Consider the following 19,101-nt stretch of genomic DNA (forward strand, 5'->3'; position numbering starts at 1 on the left):
ATGGGGGGCAGATGTCCAAAATTGGGGGGGCCCAATTATTTGTTATATACACTTTAGTGGATTTTTTTTTTTTTTTTTTTTTTTGCAGGGGCTTAGGCCCCCCAAGCCACTACGTGGCTCCGCCCCTACTTATGAACACTTAAATCTTGACCTTTACCCTTTCCCACACCCCACTTGTAAAGTACCTATCACACCAAATGTGCATGTTAGTAAGTGTCCGTTTAAATAACTTATTTTTTGCCAGTTTATTTTTGTTACTATTCATGAGTTCATTACATTTTTTTGTGCTATTCATATGTCTTATGTTCTTATTGTATTATTTTAGTTAACTTTTCTTTTTATCTACAGTACTTTCAGTAAAAAATTTCTAATTTTAATAAAATAAGCGAATCCCAAATAAACGGTAAAATCGTTTATTTAAAAGTCACGATTTAAAATTGAAGAAATGTAAAGGTCGAGATTTTGCCAACTCACTTGAAACGGAGTGTCCAAGATCCCACAAACGACTGAAACGAGTGTGTTCCATTTCGGCATTTCGCTTGCATTTTCTTCTATAATCTGCTCTTTTAAAATTCCGCGCCAGCTTTCGGCTCTCCTGAACTCACTGAGTCAACTCGTTGCCTCTATCAATTAATGTACGTCCTTCGCCTCTAAAACCTTACTCCCCGTTTGGCTCCGAGAAAATACAGGAAAAAAGAAAAGAAAGAAAACTTGGTTTTCTGAGTTGTTTCAAATCTTCTTCTGTAAGATTCTAAGTTCTCATTTCCAATCCAATTTCTAAGCAACCTAAAAGCGGTGCCTACAATTGTCACTCTCACACTAACCCCTCACTTTTTTCTTTTTCTTTGTTTGGTAATTTCCATTTTATAATTCTTATGCCGATAAACCCTGTTCTAGGGTTTTACATTTTTTTTTCTTATTTTTATTCCATTTTTAAATTTAAATTTTAAATTTTTTACGCTGATCGGAATTTGACGTTTTATAAGTTCTTCAAGTGATTCCTGCGTTTTTGAGGGTTTCGATTTGGATTTTTTTATTGTTAAACTACTTCCAAATTTTGAGGCTACTTCATTATACTAATTCAAATTGCTTTCTCTCCCTCTTACTGTGTAGCTCTATCATTTTACATAGTGTTACTGAAATTTTGGGTTTGAAGCGGTGCTAATCATTCACCATGGGAGACTTGTCCAGGTAAAACTTGTTTTTTCTTGTACTTTGTTTTTTTTACTGTGAAATACTGTTAAAAAAAGAAGGGTTTTTAGCTATTTACAATTATTTTTATATGTAAATTGTTGTATATTTTGATGGGTCTTCCAATTTTTTTGAAAGACACATTAAATTAAGCCAAATTGTTGTCTGGTTTCCCAAATTATGTATAAAATAGAAAAAAGTCAAGTATTAGAGGAAAATTTGTCAATTTGTCTTATGAAACATTGTTTTTGCAACCAAACAGAGCATAATGTGGTGAATTTCTGATGGCCATTGTGACGAATGTGATGAATTTTTCTTTTGTAAAGGTATAAGGGTAAGACTGTTAGATATCTGTTCTGTTAATACTGTCAAAAATGATGAAGGGAGAATTTTAAAGCAAGTTTTTTCCTTGCATTTGGAGGTCTGCTCTGTTCCAATTTCTGCTATAATTTCTTTAGTGGTCCTAAAAATTTCTTAGTTTAAAAAGATAGTTTTTGATTTGTGCATATATATTATGCATTATCAACTTTGATGATTAAGTAACATTCTACCTGATCTTGTAAACGGAGTGTATGTTGAAAAATGGTTGAACAGCTGTGGAATGCCTATTTTCCAAAGCATCAAGTGGTTCTCATTTATTTGTATATTCAGACAACTTGATTTATGATGTTGCCGAAAGTATTTTCTCATCCAGAATTATGATTCTAGAATTCCATTTCAATTTACTACTATTGTATTTGGAATTTGGGTTTGTAGTTTGATACTTTACACTCTTTGATGTTCATTACTGTGACAATATTATCATGTTTTTAATACGTCAAGTACTCTCTTATAAAATATTGGGTCCCCTGGTCTTTCTTCTTCATTATATGTGGTGAAATGAAGTGTCCTTTTATTATGGGACATTCTTCGCATGTACCTGCAGTGCAGTAGCATTCAAGTAATGCCCTTTGATTTCACCTGTTTCAGCCTGAGTTAAGAATAACAAGTTCTTCATTACCTAGCATAGAATAGCCACTTAGAATTACCACAAGTGAGAACTTCATTCATTTTGAATTATTTGTCAAACTTACTTACATAGAAGTTCCCTTTGGAGCTTCTAGTGGAAGAAGTTCTTTTTGTTTTATTGGACGCACTTGGTGAGTAGGTCTGTAACAGTATGTCCCTTTGGCATACATTATATACCCATACATGTGTTGTCTTGTTCAATAATGAGAACCTTGCTAGCCTTGTAGTTATCATTTAACATAGCTGAAGTGAAAATCTTATTCAGTTGGACCCTTTTAATCTGATTCAGGGAGGATATAAGCAATACACTTCGGGTACTTGTTGCTACGGATTGTCATCTGGGATACATGGAGAAGGATGAAATACGGCGGCATGATTCTTTCCAGGCATTTGAGGAGATATGCTCAATAGCAGAGCAAAAGCAGGTAGCAGGTTATGGCCTATTATCACCTTTTTCTTGAAAAATAATGACTTATCAGTTATCAATCCTATAAGGAGGGAGCAGAGGATATTTCTAATATTCTTTCTTCATATGGAGAGAACCTCCTCTTTGTGTATTTTACGCAGACTAGTTTGTAAATTCTTTCAAAAGCTGGTACCTGTTATCTTTAGCAGAAGGGTCTGCTCTTACTTATATTTGTCTATGTTGCTCATTTTTCCAATGCCAACTTTATTATTTAGCCACTCTTCAATTTATTCCTGGAAATTTTGAAACATTGCTCTTTCAGTTTTGCTCTTGTACAAGTTTCTTCAAATTTTCTGGTAGATGATAAATTCCTGTCATTTTCAAGTCTAAATTTGAATAAAAGATCTGTATCAGAGAGCTTGGCTTGGTGGAAATCATTTCTCTTCCTGGGATATTGTCTTAGCCAAGTATATAACTTAGTATTTATCTATACATATCAAAGACTACTCACCGATGCCTATCTGCTATCAGGTTGATTTCTTACTCCTTGGAGGTGATCTTTTCCATGAGAATAAGCCCTCAAGGACAACATTAGTCAAGGCCATTGAGATTCTCCGACGTCATTGCCTCAATAATCAGCCAGTGCAGTTCCAAGTCGTTAGTGACCAGACTGTGAATTTCCCAAATACGTAATGACATAATGTGCACTTGCTTAACACTTAATAAAAATTGTTGGGTTTTTTTTTTGTTTTGGTTCTTGCTCTGTGTATTATGGTTGACTTATGGTTGCTAGCTTCATGTCTATGTTCACATTTAGCTTCTTAAATAGGTTCCTGCCATGTAAGTAACAAGCCTTACTGTACAGTTAAGTTTAGGAGTATAATCATGCTACCTGTGAAAATGTTGCAAGTCCAACCAACACCCCCCCCCCCACCCCAGGGGCATCGGATTCTCTTTGTATGATAATCTTCCTTTTTCTGCATTTTAATAAAGCTTTTCCTTATATAAAAAAACAAAAAATTGTTGTCCTTCAGAGTTGTGTTTGTTTAAAATCTCTAGCTAATCCTTTCCCATATGAAGTTAAGCTTAGTAAACTTATGTTCTGTATGCACACACAGGGAGGAATGTACACAATACAAATATTATGTATTTGTTGCATGTGTGTCTATGTCAGAAGCATTATTATTACTTTCTTATTCTTCACTTCCTAACAATGTGAAACTTTTAACAGATTTGGTCATGTAAATTACGAAGATCCCCACTTCAATGTTGGCCTGCCGGTATTCAGTATTCATGGAAATCATGATGACCCTGCTGGAGTGGTATGGATGTTATGGTAAAATGCTGTAGGTTATTTTCTTTTTTCTATGTTTTAAGCACAAATACTAATAAGGCAGTTTTCACCAGATTTTTTTATATGATTTTTAGCATCCCTTTTGTTTTAAGCACAACCTTAATCTGGTTCAAGTATAGGCTAGCTTTCTGGTAAAGTTCATTTATAGTAAGGGTAGAACCAAAGGCCAGGGTTCAAGTCCCCCGCAAATAAGTTTGTCCTTTGGCCATAGCTTAGGTGGTGAATGTATAGTAAGGGGTTAGGCTAGGTCTTAAGTTCAAATATTATCAGTACAGAACAAAATAACAAAGTATTTTGATTTGAACCACAACAGGAGGTGGCCTCCTTTTAAAGGTATGAAAAATAAAGAAAAGGAAGACACAGAGAGAGGTTTCAAATTTGTGAATGGTTTCCCATGAAAATTCCACCACTTGCATGCCAATATCTCCAAGGACTTGCATTTTTTTGTTTCATCCATAATGATTACCTTTGGTGGGAAGATTAGAGATCATGCAGAGAAATATCTACTGTTCTTGAAAATAGAGTGAGGAACCCTGATTTGGTGGGTTTTCCTAACCCCATATGTTATCTCTAGGACAAACATAATATGAGCTTGCCATCCTGATATGGGTTGACCGGATCAAGAAAGCAGTCAGACAGCTTCCTTCTGGATTCTTACTTCGGTTTGGATAACTTTTGGCTTAACTGATGATCTGACTCTTGCACACTGAGGTGTGCATATTCAAATGCCAAATAGTAGGGGCAGGGGCTTCTTAATACGTCAGTTAGGCCTTGGATTTGTTGTTTATCTGTTTTAACTTGAAATAATTAATTACAGCATGTTGGCAGTTTAAATGAATACTGATGGAGCTGCAGTTTCTATTGCTGGCAGTATTTTCTAAATACATTAAGAAAAAACTTATGTTTCTCACCTAGCCACAAAGAAATTTTCTTTCTGCCCTTCATTTTTTTTGATAAATATATACATGAATCAATCTTCCTAGACCGTGTTTGCTTCAGTTCTTCAGTATTTTCTAAATGCATCTAAGGAAGCTTATGTTTCGTACCTAGCTGCAAAGCAATGTGCTTTCTGCCCTTCAATTTGGTTGATAAATATATACGTGGATCAATCTTCCTAGACTGTGTTTTCTCCAGTTCTTCAAACCATGAAATTGTTTTCCTTATGTGTGACTGTGACAGGACAACCTTTCTGCGGTGGACATTCTCTCAGCCTGCAATCTTGTTAACTATTTTGGGAAAATGGTTCTTGGGGGTTCTGGTGTCGGTCAAATTGCTCTTCACCCTATTCTTATTAGAAAGGTTTGTCAGTGTATTTTATTAGCATCAGACTTGGTAGATAAGTCTCTTTGTTGTGCAAGTAATAACTCCTAACAAATTGTAGGGTTCAACAGCTGTAGCTCTCTATGGTCTTGGAAACATTAGAGATGAACGGCTAAATAGAATGTTTCAGGTACTTTATACAGCACATTTTCATTCCATCTTTTGGTTAGTGACTTCAAGTATGCTGAGATAATTGTTGCTTTACAATTTTTTGTGCAGACACCACATGCTGTACAATGGATGCGGCCTGAAGCTCAAGAAGGGTGTCAAGTGTCAGATTGGTTCAACATTCTAGTTCTTCATCAGAACAGGTTGTCTGTGTTTTTTTTTTTTTGGAGAGCATGTATTGTAAGAAATGGTTGCTTTATCTTATGTTCTCATTGAACTCTTCAGCCTTTGAACACTTACATGGTCTATATTATAATACTCTTGGTTTTCATTATATGTGAATATTGATCTTCTCCTAATGTGGTTTGCAGAGTAAAGACCAACCCTAAAAACGCAATAAATGAGCATTTTTTACCACGATTCCTTGACTTCATTGTGTGGGGACATGAACATGAATGTCTTGTGGACCCTCAGGTACTGCAGAATGGATAACCTTTTCCCTATACTCGCTCACTCTCTCTCTCTCTCTCTCTCTTATCGTGTCTGATTGAATTCAATGTGGATTTTGATTTCCACAGGAAGTTCCCGGGATGGGGTTTCACATTACACAACCAGGTTCTTCAGTTGCAACATCACTAATTGATGGAGAATCAAAGCCAAAGCATGTGCTTCTTTTAGAAATTAAGGTCGTCCTTGGACAAAACTTCAAATATATTTTTGACAGCAGTTTCTATCTCTTATTTTTATATCCCAGTGCCTTTTTGATGTTAAAGCATAATGATACAGGGGAACCAGTATCGTCCAACTAAGATACCTTTAACATCAGTGAGACCTTTTGAGTATACAGAGGTAAGTCAGTGTCATTTTCTTCATATATGTAGTAATTTTAGTAATTACCCAAATCTTTGTAATGCAGATCATATTAAAGGATGAACCTGACATCGACCCGAATGATCAAAACTCAATTCTCGAACACTTGGACAAAGTGGTATTTATTAGTTCCTCATATTAGCAATTGATTTGTACCTTTTCAATTTTCCTTTGTCCTTTTGTTTGGGTTGCAAGGTGCTATTTATTTATGAAGATTTTTTATTAGATTTTGAATTTATTCAGGTCAGGAATTTAATTGAGAAATCTAGTAAAAAGGCTATTAACAGATCAGAGCTCAAACTTCCATTGGTCCGAATAAAGGTATTTTCTGTGTATATTTTTAAATGATAGTACTGTAAAAGGTAATTGACACATCTGAACATCACTTGTTCCTCTTGCCAAAAAAAAATGCAAATCCTATTTTTCACCTATGGAACAGTTGCAACCTGCATGTGTCATTGTCCTGATTTGAAGTGTTGAAGTTTTTCTACTACCATGTTTAATAAAAGCCTTGACTCCCCCTTTATGTTAGGATTAATGAATCCTTGTTTTGCCATTGAGTTTATTTAGAGCCATACTTTCTTTTGACTACTTGGCTATGTGTCTTCTCTCATTGCCTCCACTTTTGGTTTTTGCGTCTTCTATCCTTTCATTTTCAAATCAAATCAAGCAGCACTTTTGTGCCTATGCTTATGTTACTCTTCAGCAGTTACTGGCCAACCATCTCCGGCAATGATTCTTAATCTTATTTTTTTTGGTTAGTCATCCATCTTCACATCCTTGATAGATTTACATCCACTTCCACTATGCTTTGGCTGTTTAGCTAGTCTCATAGCCATATATTAGTTGGGTTCAAGTTACAATTGGCGTAACTTTAAGCAATATTACACCACTCAATATTTTTTAGCGGATGCAAATTAGGACAAATCCACCATTGAATTACATTTTATTCTTATATCTTTCATGCTTGCAAAATTTCAAAATGACTGACAATCAATAACTATATTATCTATTAAATTTTTAATTTTCAAGTTTTTGTATTTTAAAATCATGCATAAAAGATGATTTCATGGATCGAATATTAAATAACATTTGATTGACACAAAATTTGACATGTGTATTATGAACATTCAACATAGAGAATATGTAATCTATTGGTGGGATTTTCAAATTATTAATCCAATAAAAAGTTACTATGTAATGTAATATTACTTAAAGTTACACTTGAAATTTAACTTGATCCTAACTCTACATGCATACACACACACATAATTTAACTAGCTTGTTTTTAATGGTTTTAAATCTTTTAATTATTTTCAGTGTCTAAATTCCATTGCAGTCCTTTGTGAATGATAATGGGTATTTTTTGCATAGCAAAATGTTTTATTAGCCTCATTGTGGCTTTATAATATTTGTGGTTGATTTGGCAGGTAGATTACTCTGGCTTTATGACAATAAATCCTCAAAGATTTGGGCAAAAGTATGTGGGGAAGGTACCTTCAATCACCAGTCATCCTAGATCAGTATACTAATGCTGATTTTTCTTGAGCAACATATTTGAGAGATTATTAATTCTTAAGTTTTGTTAGGTCGCAAATCCCCAAGACATTCTTATCTTCTCAAAGGCTTCAAGAAAGGGTCGCAGTGATGGTAATTTAAATCATCTATGTAAAATCTGTTATTTACCCACTCGACATTTTGGTTTTGTTAGAATAATGGATAAATGATTAAATTCATCATTTCTTAACAGTTTAAGCTTTTGGGACAAGTGGTACTTTATCAAGTTTCATGTAAATTCATCTATATTTTGTGCATTTCTAGGATATGGTTTGGTTTGTCTTGTTTTGGAGGTCTAAATATTATTTTGAATTTTAGTTGTAGGTACGGTACCACAATATGTTGTTATGGTGTGAGATCTACATAAAACATGCTGCAGGTACATATATCAATGCAATTTTAGGTGCTCTATCTTAGCCTAGGTAAAACCAGGGCCACCCATCACTTGAGCTCACTTCAAACACAATACTTTCCAGCATTACTTCCAGATCCAAAGAGATTGATGAGAACTAACCTACTACACTACAAATGTCCCCCCCAGAGCCTCAAATTGTTACCCTTCTAAAGTAACAACATGACTAACAAGAATCGATTGACATCCTCTATAAATCACAAAGTCCTAGTTCATCTTCAAACCTTTGACTTCATTGACTCATAAAGAAAATGGGTGATAGTGATGACAAGTGATATGATAAAAAATGGTGAGGATAATAGCCCGTTAGCAGCAGAACAAAGGATAATAACTGGTCTAAACATTTAATTTTTGTTCCAACTGGGGATAAAAAAATCACATGTTTCATGGACTCGGTTGAAGTTTTGGATTTGATTGTCTTCCAAATGGTTCCACCATTTTGATTGTCCAGCTACCCATAAACTTTCCCACTTCAGTTTGCAGCAACATGGCTGCGACAGTGTAAAGTGTGTCCAGGTTTTACTACATTTGATAAACTTTCATGAACTAATCCTATGCTAAGTGAGAATTTCAACAGTAGTTTTTTACCCAGATATGTTTTATTTTTTAAGATGTCAAAACCTTCACTTGATACCTCATGAATCAATTTCCCATTAAATTAATCTGTCAGAAAATTTTCTCACTTTGTGTAAAATGTTCAAACTGGTGAAGCATAGTTATTTATTTATGGTTTCTTAGAAGAAGGTTTTTTTTTGGGGGGAGGGGGGAGGATTTAACCATCTCTTGTGTAAATATCTGATAATTAGGAATTTCTCATAATTAGGAATTTCTCACAGTAATAGTGTTCCTGTATCCACAAAACTGTGCGACCTTAGTTCCTAATTTCAGTAGCATTGAGGCTGTCCGGATCTTTTTTTTTTTCATACCTAATTAGCCCTAAAACCCTTTACATCAAATCCAACCAACATCCCATAAGAGACCTAATTGTAGTGCTAAATTCCTAAAGATCCTGGCATCTTGCATTAGATTTGGTATCAGAGCCTACTAGTCCAGTCCTATGAAACTGTATGTGTGTGAGCACACATGCATGCGTGTGTTAAAATTATAGTTGGGGAAAAAGTACCTTCCCCCTCTATATTTTTATAGGCAATACAAATTTTATTAAAAAATTTAAAAAGTACACTGGCAGTATACTATCAATTCAACAAGCTAAGATCTAAAGTTTCAAAAATCAATAAACTCGGATAAACTAGAAAAGGAAAACATCCCAGAGGCTGTTATCCATTTAAGGAGGGGCTTCATAAAAAGTCCTTTTAGCTTTAACATGTTCCACTCACTCCCTTCAAAGCTTCTTGCATTTCTTTCATTCCAAATACACCACATTAAGCAAGGTGGGATAGCCTTCCATATTTCAACACTCCAATGCCACCCAAAGTGGCCTTGCCAACAATGAAGTAAATCAACAACCCTTCTTGGCATCACCCATTGGATTCCAAAAATGGTGAAAACCATATCCCACAATTCTCTAGCGATAGAGAAATGCAACAACAAATGCTCCACTATCTCTTCATCCCTCTATGTTTGGGATAGGTCACAATTCACCCCCTCTGAAATCAACCAGTATGTTTGGGAAATGAGCAAATACCCTCCAATCCGTTACTCTTTTAGTTAAATCCAACAGAATCACAATGATTACAAATGCAACCCAAGAAAAAAAAAACGATAATATCCTCAACTTTTTCTCTTCCTTGTGGTGTACGACTAAAAATTTCTTCAAAAGATTCCGTTGAATTTAACTACGGAAGTAACAAATTGGGGATATTTGCTCAATTTCCAAATATGGAAGGGGAAATTGGTTGGTTTCAAAGCTGAGGGGAATTGTGAACAACCCCAAACGTAAAGGAGAGAAACAGTTTGTCTTGTGTTCACCATCATGAACGCCTTGTATTTGCATCAGGAAAGCACCGACGCGACTCCGAGGGTGCTGCACCGGCGTCTAACGTGGGGTGCGGTGGGCGACACCGTTGCCCGCACATCGGTGCTTTTTTTTTTTTTTTCGTTTCCGGATTCGTGCCGACTCGGAGCTGATTCGCGCCAAATCGGGCCGAATCAGTTCATATCGGCCAACTGATTCAGACCGATACTAGCTTTGGATAAAGCCGAAATTCAAGTAAGAATTATTATTAAAAAAAAAAGGGTGCAAAAACATCTTTAAAAAAAAAAAAAAAAAAAAACCCCTAAAACCATCACTGCCTCTGTCTCTCTGCACTCTGCCTCCCTCCCTATATTCTAATTTCAATGTTTTAGCTTCAAACTTGTGGATTGTATTTAATTTATGAACATTATGTTTAAGTTATCATCTCTTATTGCTTTTAAATTTGGTATATGTTTATATAATGTGAAAAAGTATGTTTAGAAATATATAGAAAATATAAATAAAAATATTTTTAATCGCCACACTCGCACCTACTTTTTCAAAAATTGCTGAGTCCTACATCTGTGCCCACACCTGCACCGGAATCCGGAAACACACCCGTGCTTCATAGATTTGCGTTCTACTCTTTTTCATCATGATTAATTCTAATCTTATTACCCATCAAAAAAAGAAATAAAGGAGGGAAACAGCCTTTTTCCCAAAATATTTTTAATATAATGAGTAACTGTGCACATTCACAAATTTGAAGGGAGATTGGTAATGCAAATTGGTCAATTTGTATGGGATTCTATCAGTGCTTCCTGCTGCTGGCTTCCTTTTGAATGTAAGAAGTTTTGATTCGAATGAGATTATGGTTCCTTTCCAATGTAGTCCTTAAACTACTTCAGGCTACATAGTTGATTTATACACTTTTTTTTTAACTTTACTTGGTGACTAGGGTTCTGATTCTGATGGCATTATCTTAATACAAAATCTTTTGAAGCTTGAAGTTATGTTAAATTTCTGTCTCAAATATTTTGTACTTGCTTTAGATTTCCTTTTTTACATTTATGTAATTGTCCAAAGTTATTATCTTTTGGAAATGGTATAATTTTAGTTCTTTTTTGATGTAGCTAAAATTGATGATTCTGAACGGCTTCGCCCAGAAGAATTAAATCAGCAGAATATAGAGGCTTTAGTTGCTGAAAATAATCTGGTATCTGAACCATCAAATTTTATTTTCCTTTTTCATTGCCTATGGTTTGCATACATACATATTATGTTAAATTTCTTGAAATCTCAACTGAATTTTACCGAAGCATAGGCATGGATTCCAATTATATGCTATAACCATGGGTTACATCTTCAACAGACAAAAGCTCTATTAAAATATCTAATCTTCTCTTTGGGCCAGTAGACTAAATGGAACTTGCATAACAAAACTGGAATTGACAATAGAAATATATGTGTTGCATGGTAGGTTTTATTTTGTTACAAGTCTAAGCCTCATGGTAATTTATGATTGTGCAGAAAATGGAAATCCTTCCGGTAAATGATTTGGACGTTGCATTACACAATTTTGTTAACAAGGATGACAAAATGGCTTTCTATTCTTGTTTGCGCTACAACCTTGAAGAAACACGTGTAAGTACTGTATATTATATCTTTTTTCCTACATTTAGTGAGCAGCCTTTGGTTAACTTAAGATGTGATGGCTGGTGTATTTCAAAATCTTGTGTTGATATCATAAACGCTTTTAAGAATATCAAATATAATCTTGAGTTTTTATATCATATATGTTAAGTGATTAAAATTCATCATTTGTTATTAGCTTAAGTTTTTGGGACAAGTGTTCTTTATCATAATATCATAGTAGGCAGTCTTAAGTTTGAACCTTTGTCTTTGCTTTCCTCCATTTAAATGTCAAAATGCCACATTGTGGGCCCCCTTATTGAGAAGTCTGGGCCTACATGTAAGGGAGTCTTTTAGAAATAAGGTTAATTTTAGATTTATCAGTTTATCAAGGTACAAATGATAGCTTTTATTGTTTTTTGTTTTTCATTTTTACTAATTTTCCAATTACTTTCTACTCCACAGAACAAAATTGCCAAGGATGCAGATGCTCTAAAGTTTGAAGAGGAAGACTTAATTCTTAAAGTTGGAGAGTGCTTGGAGGCAAGAATATTAAGTTTATTATGTTTAAAATTCATCATTACATTAAAGGTCAAGTAATATATATATTAGTCAAAATATCACCTGCATGATTCCATCAATTTTTTTGGAGAGCAATTCTGTCTTTGGGGCCTAATGGAGTGGCTATTGTTAAAGCCTTAGCAGCCACATTAGGCCTTATTAGAATAATGGTGAAATGATTAAATCCTCCATATTTTAATAGTTTAAGCTTTTGGGATAATTAGTAATTTATCATGTATCAAAGCAAGTGATCTTGAGTTCAAATCAGTCTCTAGTCTAGCTCCCATTTAAAAAAATTAAAAATCCCACGTGTTGGATCTCATTTATTAAGGGGGAGTATGGACCCTCACATGAGGGAAGTGTTAGAATAATAGATTAAATGACTGAATTCACAATTTCCTAATAGTTTAAGCCTTTGGAACAATTGATAATTTATCAAGCCCCATGGAACCTTTTGGCAATAAGTCAACTGTTGCTGAAGCTACAGTTGGTACATATGGGTCCGAAGAAAAATGCATTCATTCTATGTATATTGTAGAAACAATATTTTTCTTCTTTCAGATAGTTGCTATTCAGGAATCACAAGGGCATGTAAGGAGGGTCACTTTCTAAATAGCTTGACTATCATGCAAAATTTCATATTTCTTATAACCAAATTTATCTTCTTCTGTAGGAACGCGTCAAGGAAAGGTCTGCACGCCCTAAAGATACTGCACAATTCACGTCCACTTCTCAGCCTCTTGGGGTAACTCTTATTACAGTCCACTTTGTTGACTATGTTAATTCCATGCTGGAAGCTCTTTAGGCCGTTCTTCTTTCTTTCTCTTTTCTGGGTGGGTGTGTGGTTGTGCATTTGCATCCATTCTCTCCATTCTAAGCTTGTGTTTTCAATTTCATGTAGGATTCCAGAAGCAGAAGTACTGCCGGACTTGAAAGTGCAGTTTCTTTTAGTGATGATGAAGACACAACACAGTTATCTGGCTCAAAGTCTAGTACAAGAGGTCGGAGGGATTCATCTAGGTCATCTCGTGATGCTACTGTTGGTAAAAGTAAAACTTCAACAAGAGGAAGGGGTAGGGGAAGAGGTGCCAGTAACTTGAAGCAGACAACTCTTGATGCATCTTTAGGGTTCCGCCGTTCTGAAAGGTTACTAGTGGACCTAAATTTTGATAATATGAATGCTAATTTATTAGAAGTTAAGGAATATTTTCATGCCAACAAAGTAACTCAAAATTCAAAAAACCCTTGTACACTAAGCTGCAGAGGTTGGGTTTTGGTGTGATGGCAAGTGCCTTCCCACCAAAAGCAATAGGTCGCAAGTTAGAGTCCAGGAGTCAGCCTCCCCAAAAACAATTTGGGGGTAAGATGCCTACCAAGACCTCTCCCAAACCCCACAAAAAGTGGGAGTTTTGTGCACTAAGTACAACCTCATACACCTAGTTGCAAAATATTTTTCTAATTACACTTGGGCCTTGTTTGGGAGGAGGGAATGGAAATGAATTAAAAGAATAATTTTAGAATATTATTCCCTTTCCTTTTTTAAGAGTTTTAATGGAGGGAATGGAAAGTTCATTCTCTTGTTTGGGAGTTTAAGTGAGAAGGAATGGAATGGGTAGGAGGGAACACTCATTCATTTCTGTTCCCTTAAAACCTCAAATTTTCATTCCCCCCGAAATTGGAAGAAATGAGAGGGAATAAAATTAAATTTAATGATTTTTTTACTAAAACTCCCAAAATATCCCTATATATTCTTATTTTAAAATAGGGGTCTAATAGTAATATTATTATAAAATGATTTCATTCTATTCCCTCAATGTTAATTCCAAATAAAATTACTTACATTCCATTCATATTCATTCCTTAATTTAAACATCCAATCAAGGTTACTAAATTCAATTCCATTCCATTATTTTCTATTACTTTCCCTTACTTAAATACATTCCATTACTTTCCATTCCCTTATGATCATTCCATTCTATTCCATTCCATTTCTTTATGAACTCCCAAACAAAGCCTAAGGATAGGTGAATATGCAAGTAATATGTTCTAACTTCTAAGTATTAATGGCATGTGTTATTGCTATAGACTCTTTCCTACTGTGGCTGTTCAAATGCAAGATGCCTGGCTTTTGTTTGGTAATTGAAATTTTGGCCCCCTCCTCCCTTTGGGGCCAAAACTTATAAAAAAATGTTGGCGTCAGATATTTTATTTAAAAGAAGCGAAGCTTGGGGGATGTCCATCACTGTAAGAGATGAAAAAAATTGGTCTAGGATCTAACGTGGTGGTGAATTGGCAACTCATGCCTTCTCCACAACCCAACCTTTAATTTCTCCCCTTAATATTAGCTATGCTTCTCTCTCTCTCTCTCTCTCTCTCTCTCATGAAGGTGTTGTGTCACCCACAAATATTGTCAATAAGTTAGATGGGGAAAGCAAGAAAGGAAACAAAGATGGAAATTCCTTTATATTCAAGTGTTAAAATTGCAAGCAGTTGATCCTGTCTAATTTATCTGACTTGCTTTTCTTTGTGTCACTTCCACATTCTCTTCATTAGAGTTGATGAGCATGAGGTGAATCCTAAGCCTGGACAATGGGAAATGACTAGCATAAAGGAGAATCATCCAAAAGCACCTCATAGTTGAGATTTTGAAAACAACTCTTTCAAAGATTTGAATTAGAGAACAGAGGCTTAGAATAATGTCAAAAAGAGGCAGTTTCTTACCTAGCCACTTTTATTAGAAAGGAATGTATGAAGTGTATCAAAAAGAGTGAATTATTGAATGTATGCAACTAGACATCTGCTGCACCTTCTGATATATATTTCATTAAAAACATTAGACTTTCATGTTGCTAGTGTAGCATCTTAAGTAAGATTACAATTGCAGATCTGCATCAGTTGCTGCAACAGCTGCTGTCCAAAGTATTGCTGATGATGAGGATAATGTGGATTCTGCTTCAAGTGAAGAAGCTGGGAAATTTGGAATTGAAGAAGTTGATGACAGTGTATGGATTCTTTATTTGTTGACTTGATACGTTTATGTCAGCAGTACATTTATCTTTTCATAATTTGACATATTGTATATACATTTTAGAATTTAGACACACTTTCTCAACAAACAAATTGTTCAGATTTAAACTGTCATTATTTTCCCAGGAAAATGATGCTGCAAGTATACAAGGCAAAGGTCGTAAAAGGGCTGCACCCAGAGGAAGAGGTAGAGGTTCTGCACAATCCTCTAAGCGGGGAAGGAAATCAGATAATACTACGATTCAAAGAATGTTCATGAGCAAAGATGATGATGATGACGATGATGATGCGGTGAAGAGATTAAATAAGTCTCAACCTCGGGTTGGTTTTACTCTTTCTTTTTGGTTCTCTTTTATTTGCAAGGTTTTTAACTGAATATATATCCATCAGTGTGCAATTTGAATGCTGCTTTGCTTTTGAGGTTGAAAATCTTCTAGCTTTAGTAAAATAAAATAAAATAATTATGAATTCTCCCTTGAAATTAGATGATAGGAATATGTTGCACTTGATTAATATTTTGGTCAGAAATCCAGATCCCATGCAATATCTAGGATATTGCGCGGGATGCAATAGCCATTAAATGGTTGAGATGAGCCATCCTATCAGAGAAGGTAAAAAGTTATATTATCTGATTGGAGGGCTGAACTTTTCATCTTGGCCATCCATAACCCCGTGCCATTCCCTAGGTATAGGGTATTGCAAGGGATCTGGATCCACCTTATTATATCATTTCAATAGCCCACTGTCACTCGGCGACATATGTTATAGGAGAATTTTTAAACCTGCAAATAAAAAGTCGAATGACACATTGCTCAGCTCTCATTTACCGAGACTTTTCAGAAATGTCAATTAGTGCACTGGTTATTTTACCACATTCTTACTCATCCATCTTATAGTCATGTGGCTTTTCTCCATCCTTGAAATTACGTAGTTATATCTGATTGCTCCTTTCCTTGTTTGTAGGTGACAAGAAATTATGGTGCTTTAAGAAGGTAACAATTAACAAGGTTTTGTATCACTTCATGAGATACTGGTTATCAGAATGTTTGGTATTGTTCACACTTATATGTGGAAGTCTTCTTCTGATTAATCTTATGAGGACTTGTAGGATGAGCTAAACATTATAGAGCAGTGGGAGCAGTTAGTTCATTGTCTTCAATTGAAGTGTTTATTCGTCTTCCTATTGTGAACCGCAATGATATGCTGGTACACATGATCTGGTTTCTAGCTTACGCTTATTATGCCCGCTAGCTTTGGTTGGTCACTGTACAATTTTGAGCTTGTATAGTATATGATGCTAACGGATATTTTTTGTAACATGAGACAGCAATGAATCTGGTTTTTTTTTTTGGGGGGGGGGGGCGTGGGGTGGGGTGCATAATTGAAGTAGAGTGCAGGGTTTTTTTTATTGAGAGCATGGTTGTCAAAATCACGATCTGGATCGTAGAATCGCACGATTTTACGATCTCACCTTACCAAAATGTTTAGAATCGTAGTAGAATCGTAAAAATGGTAAAATCGTAAGATCGCATGGAATCTTACCGATCCTACCAAAACATTTGTTTTCGGTTTGAGCTTTTTTTTTTTTTTTAAGAAACCCAAATATTTAGAAACATCAATCCCAAAGTTGTGCCTCCTCTCAAGAACCCCAAAACCCATCACCTCTAGGCACTCTAGGCACTCTAAATGACGTTGCCTTTTGGATTTCATATTTATAATTAACTAGTTTACCTTAGAATGGGAATTTTATTTTGGATTTCATATTGTAATTAGCTAATTTTCATTTGTTAACTAGCCTAACTTATTTTGGATTTGGAACTTAGAAATTGGAAAATATTTTCAATATGTGTCGATAATATCTTGATATTTAGTTGCTAATTAAACATGTATTAAACTTTTTAGATACATTGTGTTAAAATTTAAATATATTTGTTTCGTTAGTATAGACTTAACAATGTAGGGCATGTAAATTACATTATATGATGCAAATTTTTGTTTTTTAATGGATGAATTCATATTTTACGTGATTAATCAACATATAAAGTCACTATTCATGTGTTTTTTGCTTAAGATTTGAAAAAAGGTGGATTTTATGATCTACGAACCAATTTTATGATCTACGATCCTACCTACTTTCCGCGATCTTACGTAGAATTCCGATTTTGACAACCTTGATTGAGAGCAAAGCAAAATATGTTGTTAGAGCAAGGTTACTTATCAAATGATTTGGAGACAGCATGAGAACTTTTTAATTGGGAATCTGGTCTGAGTAAGTTATGGATCAAATTACATTTTGAAAATCCTATAATTCACAAGATTCAGCTTGGCTAATCTGCATAATTTTCTGAATTACTTGCTTGTATTTTACAAGTAATTCAAATAGCCAGATTTCTGTATTAGGGGTTAATACTAATTTATTCACATGAAAAAACGAAATAACATGCTAACTCATATCTTCATTTTTGCAATCCTCCAAAAATCTCAATTTCTAGCAGCATGCCTATTACGTTAATAAAAGTTATGCAATGAAGAATCAGACTTCCAAAGGCCTCTTTACACTCTGTTTTCTGAGTCACGTGAGTTAACTGGTATTCATTGTGAAGTTAGAAGGTAACATTGTGCCATTCAGACGCACTAATGCAAAGCTGCTTCAGTCTCTCGTACTCCTACTATGATCTATGATCTAGAGTAATAATTTCTCTTTTAACTTTTGTGAATGCCTATATTTTTTAAAAGTCCACACAAAGAAAGCCCAGTTCTCTTGGGCCTATTATTTATGTTGTATTTTATTTAAAATTTTAAAATTTAAACAGAATTTGGAAATGTGAAGGATTTACTATAAAGTAAATTACTACTTCATACCCTACATGATAATTAATTTAATTTCACAAGTATAAATGTTTGTGAGGTATGAGGAGTAAAAGTTGGAGTTCAAGTTTTCAGGAGAAAATTTTAGAATAAACTTGATTTCAAAAACAAAATATTATAATAGATATAAAATAATTAAAAATAAATAGTGAAGCATCTTTTAAAATTTTCAAACAATCGAGTTTTAATTAGAGTAGCATTTCAATTTCTTAAAAGTTTTGGTAATAAAGCTTCGCTTAAAGTAAATTATTTTAGTAATTTTAATTACAACATCAAAACAAAGAGTTTGGGGGTAAAGAAAAATCCACCGTATATAAAATACTATTAGTTTATTTACTTAGAAAGATATAGGCCAGCAGAATATTTTTAGATTAATCTTTAAACATTCATCTTCCTACTAAGCAATCTTAATATCTGTTTTTGTTTCTATAAAAAAAATAATAAAAACTGTGAATTAAAAAATAATAATGATAAAATACTTTTAAAAAATTGTTAAGAGAAAATAGAATTTGATAATTCATCATGCAAATGAAAAGTTAAAAACTGAACGAACTGTTGTCGGAGAGAAAAAATGAGTATAGTCGTAGAAGGATAAAAATCTACTATACCTTTAGCTCGAATTAAAACAGAACACTACCTATGTTAATCTTGATTGAAAAATTTAAAGATAATTTGGAAATGTGAGAGATTTAATAAAAAATAAATAGTAAAAATAAAATATCAAAATTTAATTTAAATTTGCGTTGTTTTCAAAAACCAAATATTATAATACATTTTAAAAATAAATAGTAAAGCATTTTTTTTTTTAAGTTGGACAAAATTTAATTACAAAATTTGTTGTAGCCTAAGATTATAACTGTGAGGACCAAAGA

At 34.2% G+C, this 19,101-nt stretch overlaps 1 protein-coding gene across 3 annotated transcripts; it reads left to right on the top strand.

Annotated features, from left to right (window-relative positions):
* The first annotated feature begins 487 nt into the window (after positions 1-487).
* LOC142638285 (double-strand break repair protein MRE11) lies at positions 488-16,680 on the top strand. 3 transcript variants are annotated; one of them, XM_075812310.1, is made up of 23 exons: positions 488-743; positions 1,114-1,191; positions 2,489-2,624; positions 3,137-3,294; positions 3,837-3,927; positions 5,139-5,258; positions 5,341-5,409; positions 5,499-5,590; positions 5,759-5,861; positions 5,966-6,073; positions 6,174-6,236; positions 6,304-6,375; positions 6,501-6,578; positions 7,688-7,750; positions 7,847-7,907; positions 11,275-11,357; positions 11,672-11,785; positions 12,239-12,316; positions 13,008-13,079; positions 13,236-13,480; positions 15,219-15,336; positions 15,488-15,682; positions 16,325-16,680. In XM_075812310.1, exons 2-23 carry the CDS (start codon positions 1,175-1,177, stop codon positions 16,355-16,357), a joined length of 2,169 nt encoding a protein of 722 aa, XP_075668425.1. In that variant the 5' UTR covers positions 488-743; positions 1,114-1,174; the 3' UTR covers positions 16,358-16,680. The 3 variants fall into 3 exon arrangements, with proteins under 3 accessions (XP_075668425.1, XP_075668426.1, XP_075668427.1); XM_075812311.1 differs by having other exon boundaries at positions 488-635; XM_075812312.1 differs by lacking the exons at positions 488-743; positions 1,114-1,191; positions 2,489-2,624 and having other exon boundaries at positions 3,274-3,294; positions 3,837-3,941.
* The last annotated feature ends 2,421 nt before the right edge of the window (positions 16,681-19,101 follow it).

This window comes from Castanea sativa, chromosome 6, assembly GCF_040712315.1.
Source record: "Castanea sativa cultivar Marrone di Chiusa Pesio chromosome 6, ASM4071231v1".
Classification (NCBI taxonomy): Eukaryota; Viridiplantae; Streptophyta; class Magnoliopsida; order Fagales; family Fagaceae; genus Castanea; species Castanea sativa.

What these genes read in the sequence shown, in the direction of transcription:
- LOC142638285 (XM_075812310.1), top strand. An exon ending in GGCAAAAGTATGTGGGGAAG is followed by an intron (nt 7,751 to 7,846) that starts GTACCTTCAATC and finishes AAGTTTTGTTAG; the next exon opens with GTCGCAAATCCCCAAGACAT. An exon ending in TAGTTGCTGAAAATAATCTG is followed by an intron (nt 11,358 to 11,671) that starts GTATCTGAACCA and finishes ATGATTGTGCAG; the next exon opens with AAAATGGAAATCCTTCCGGT.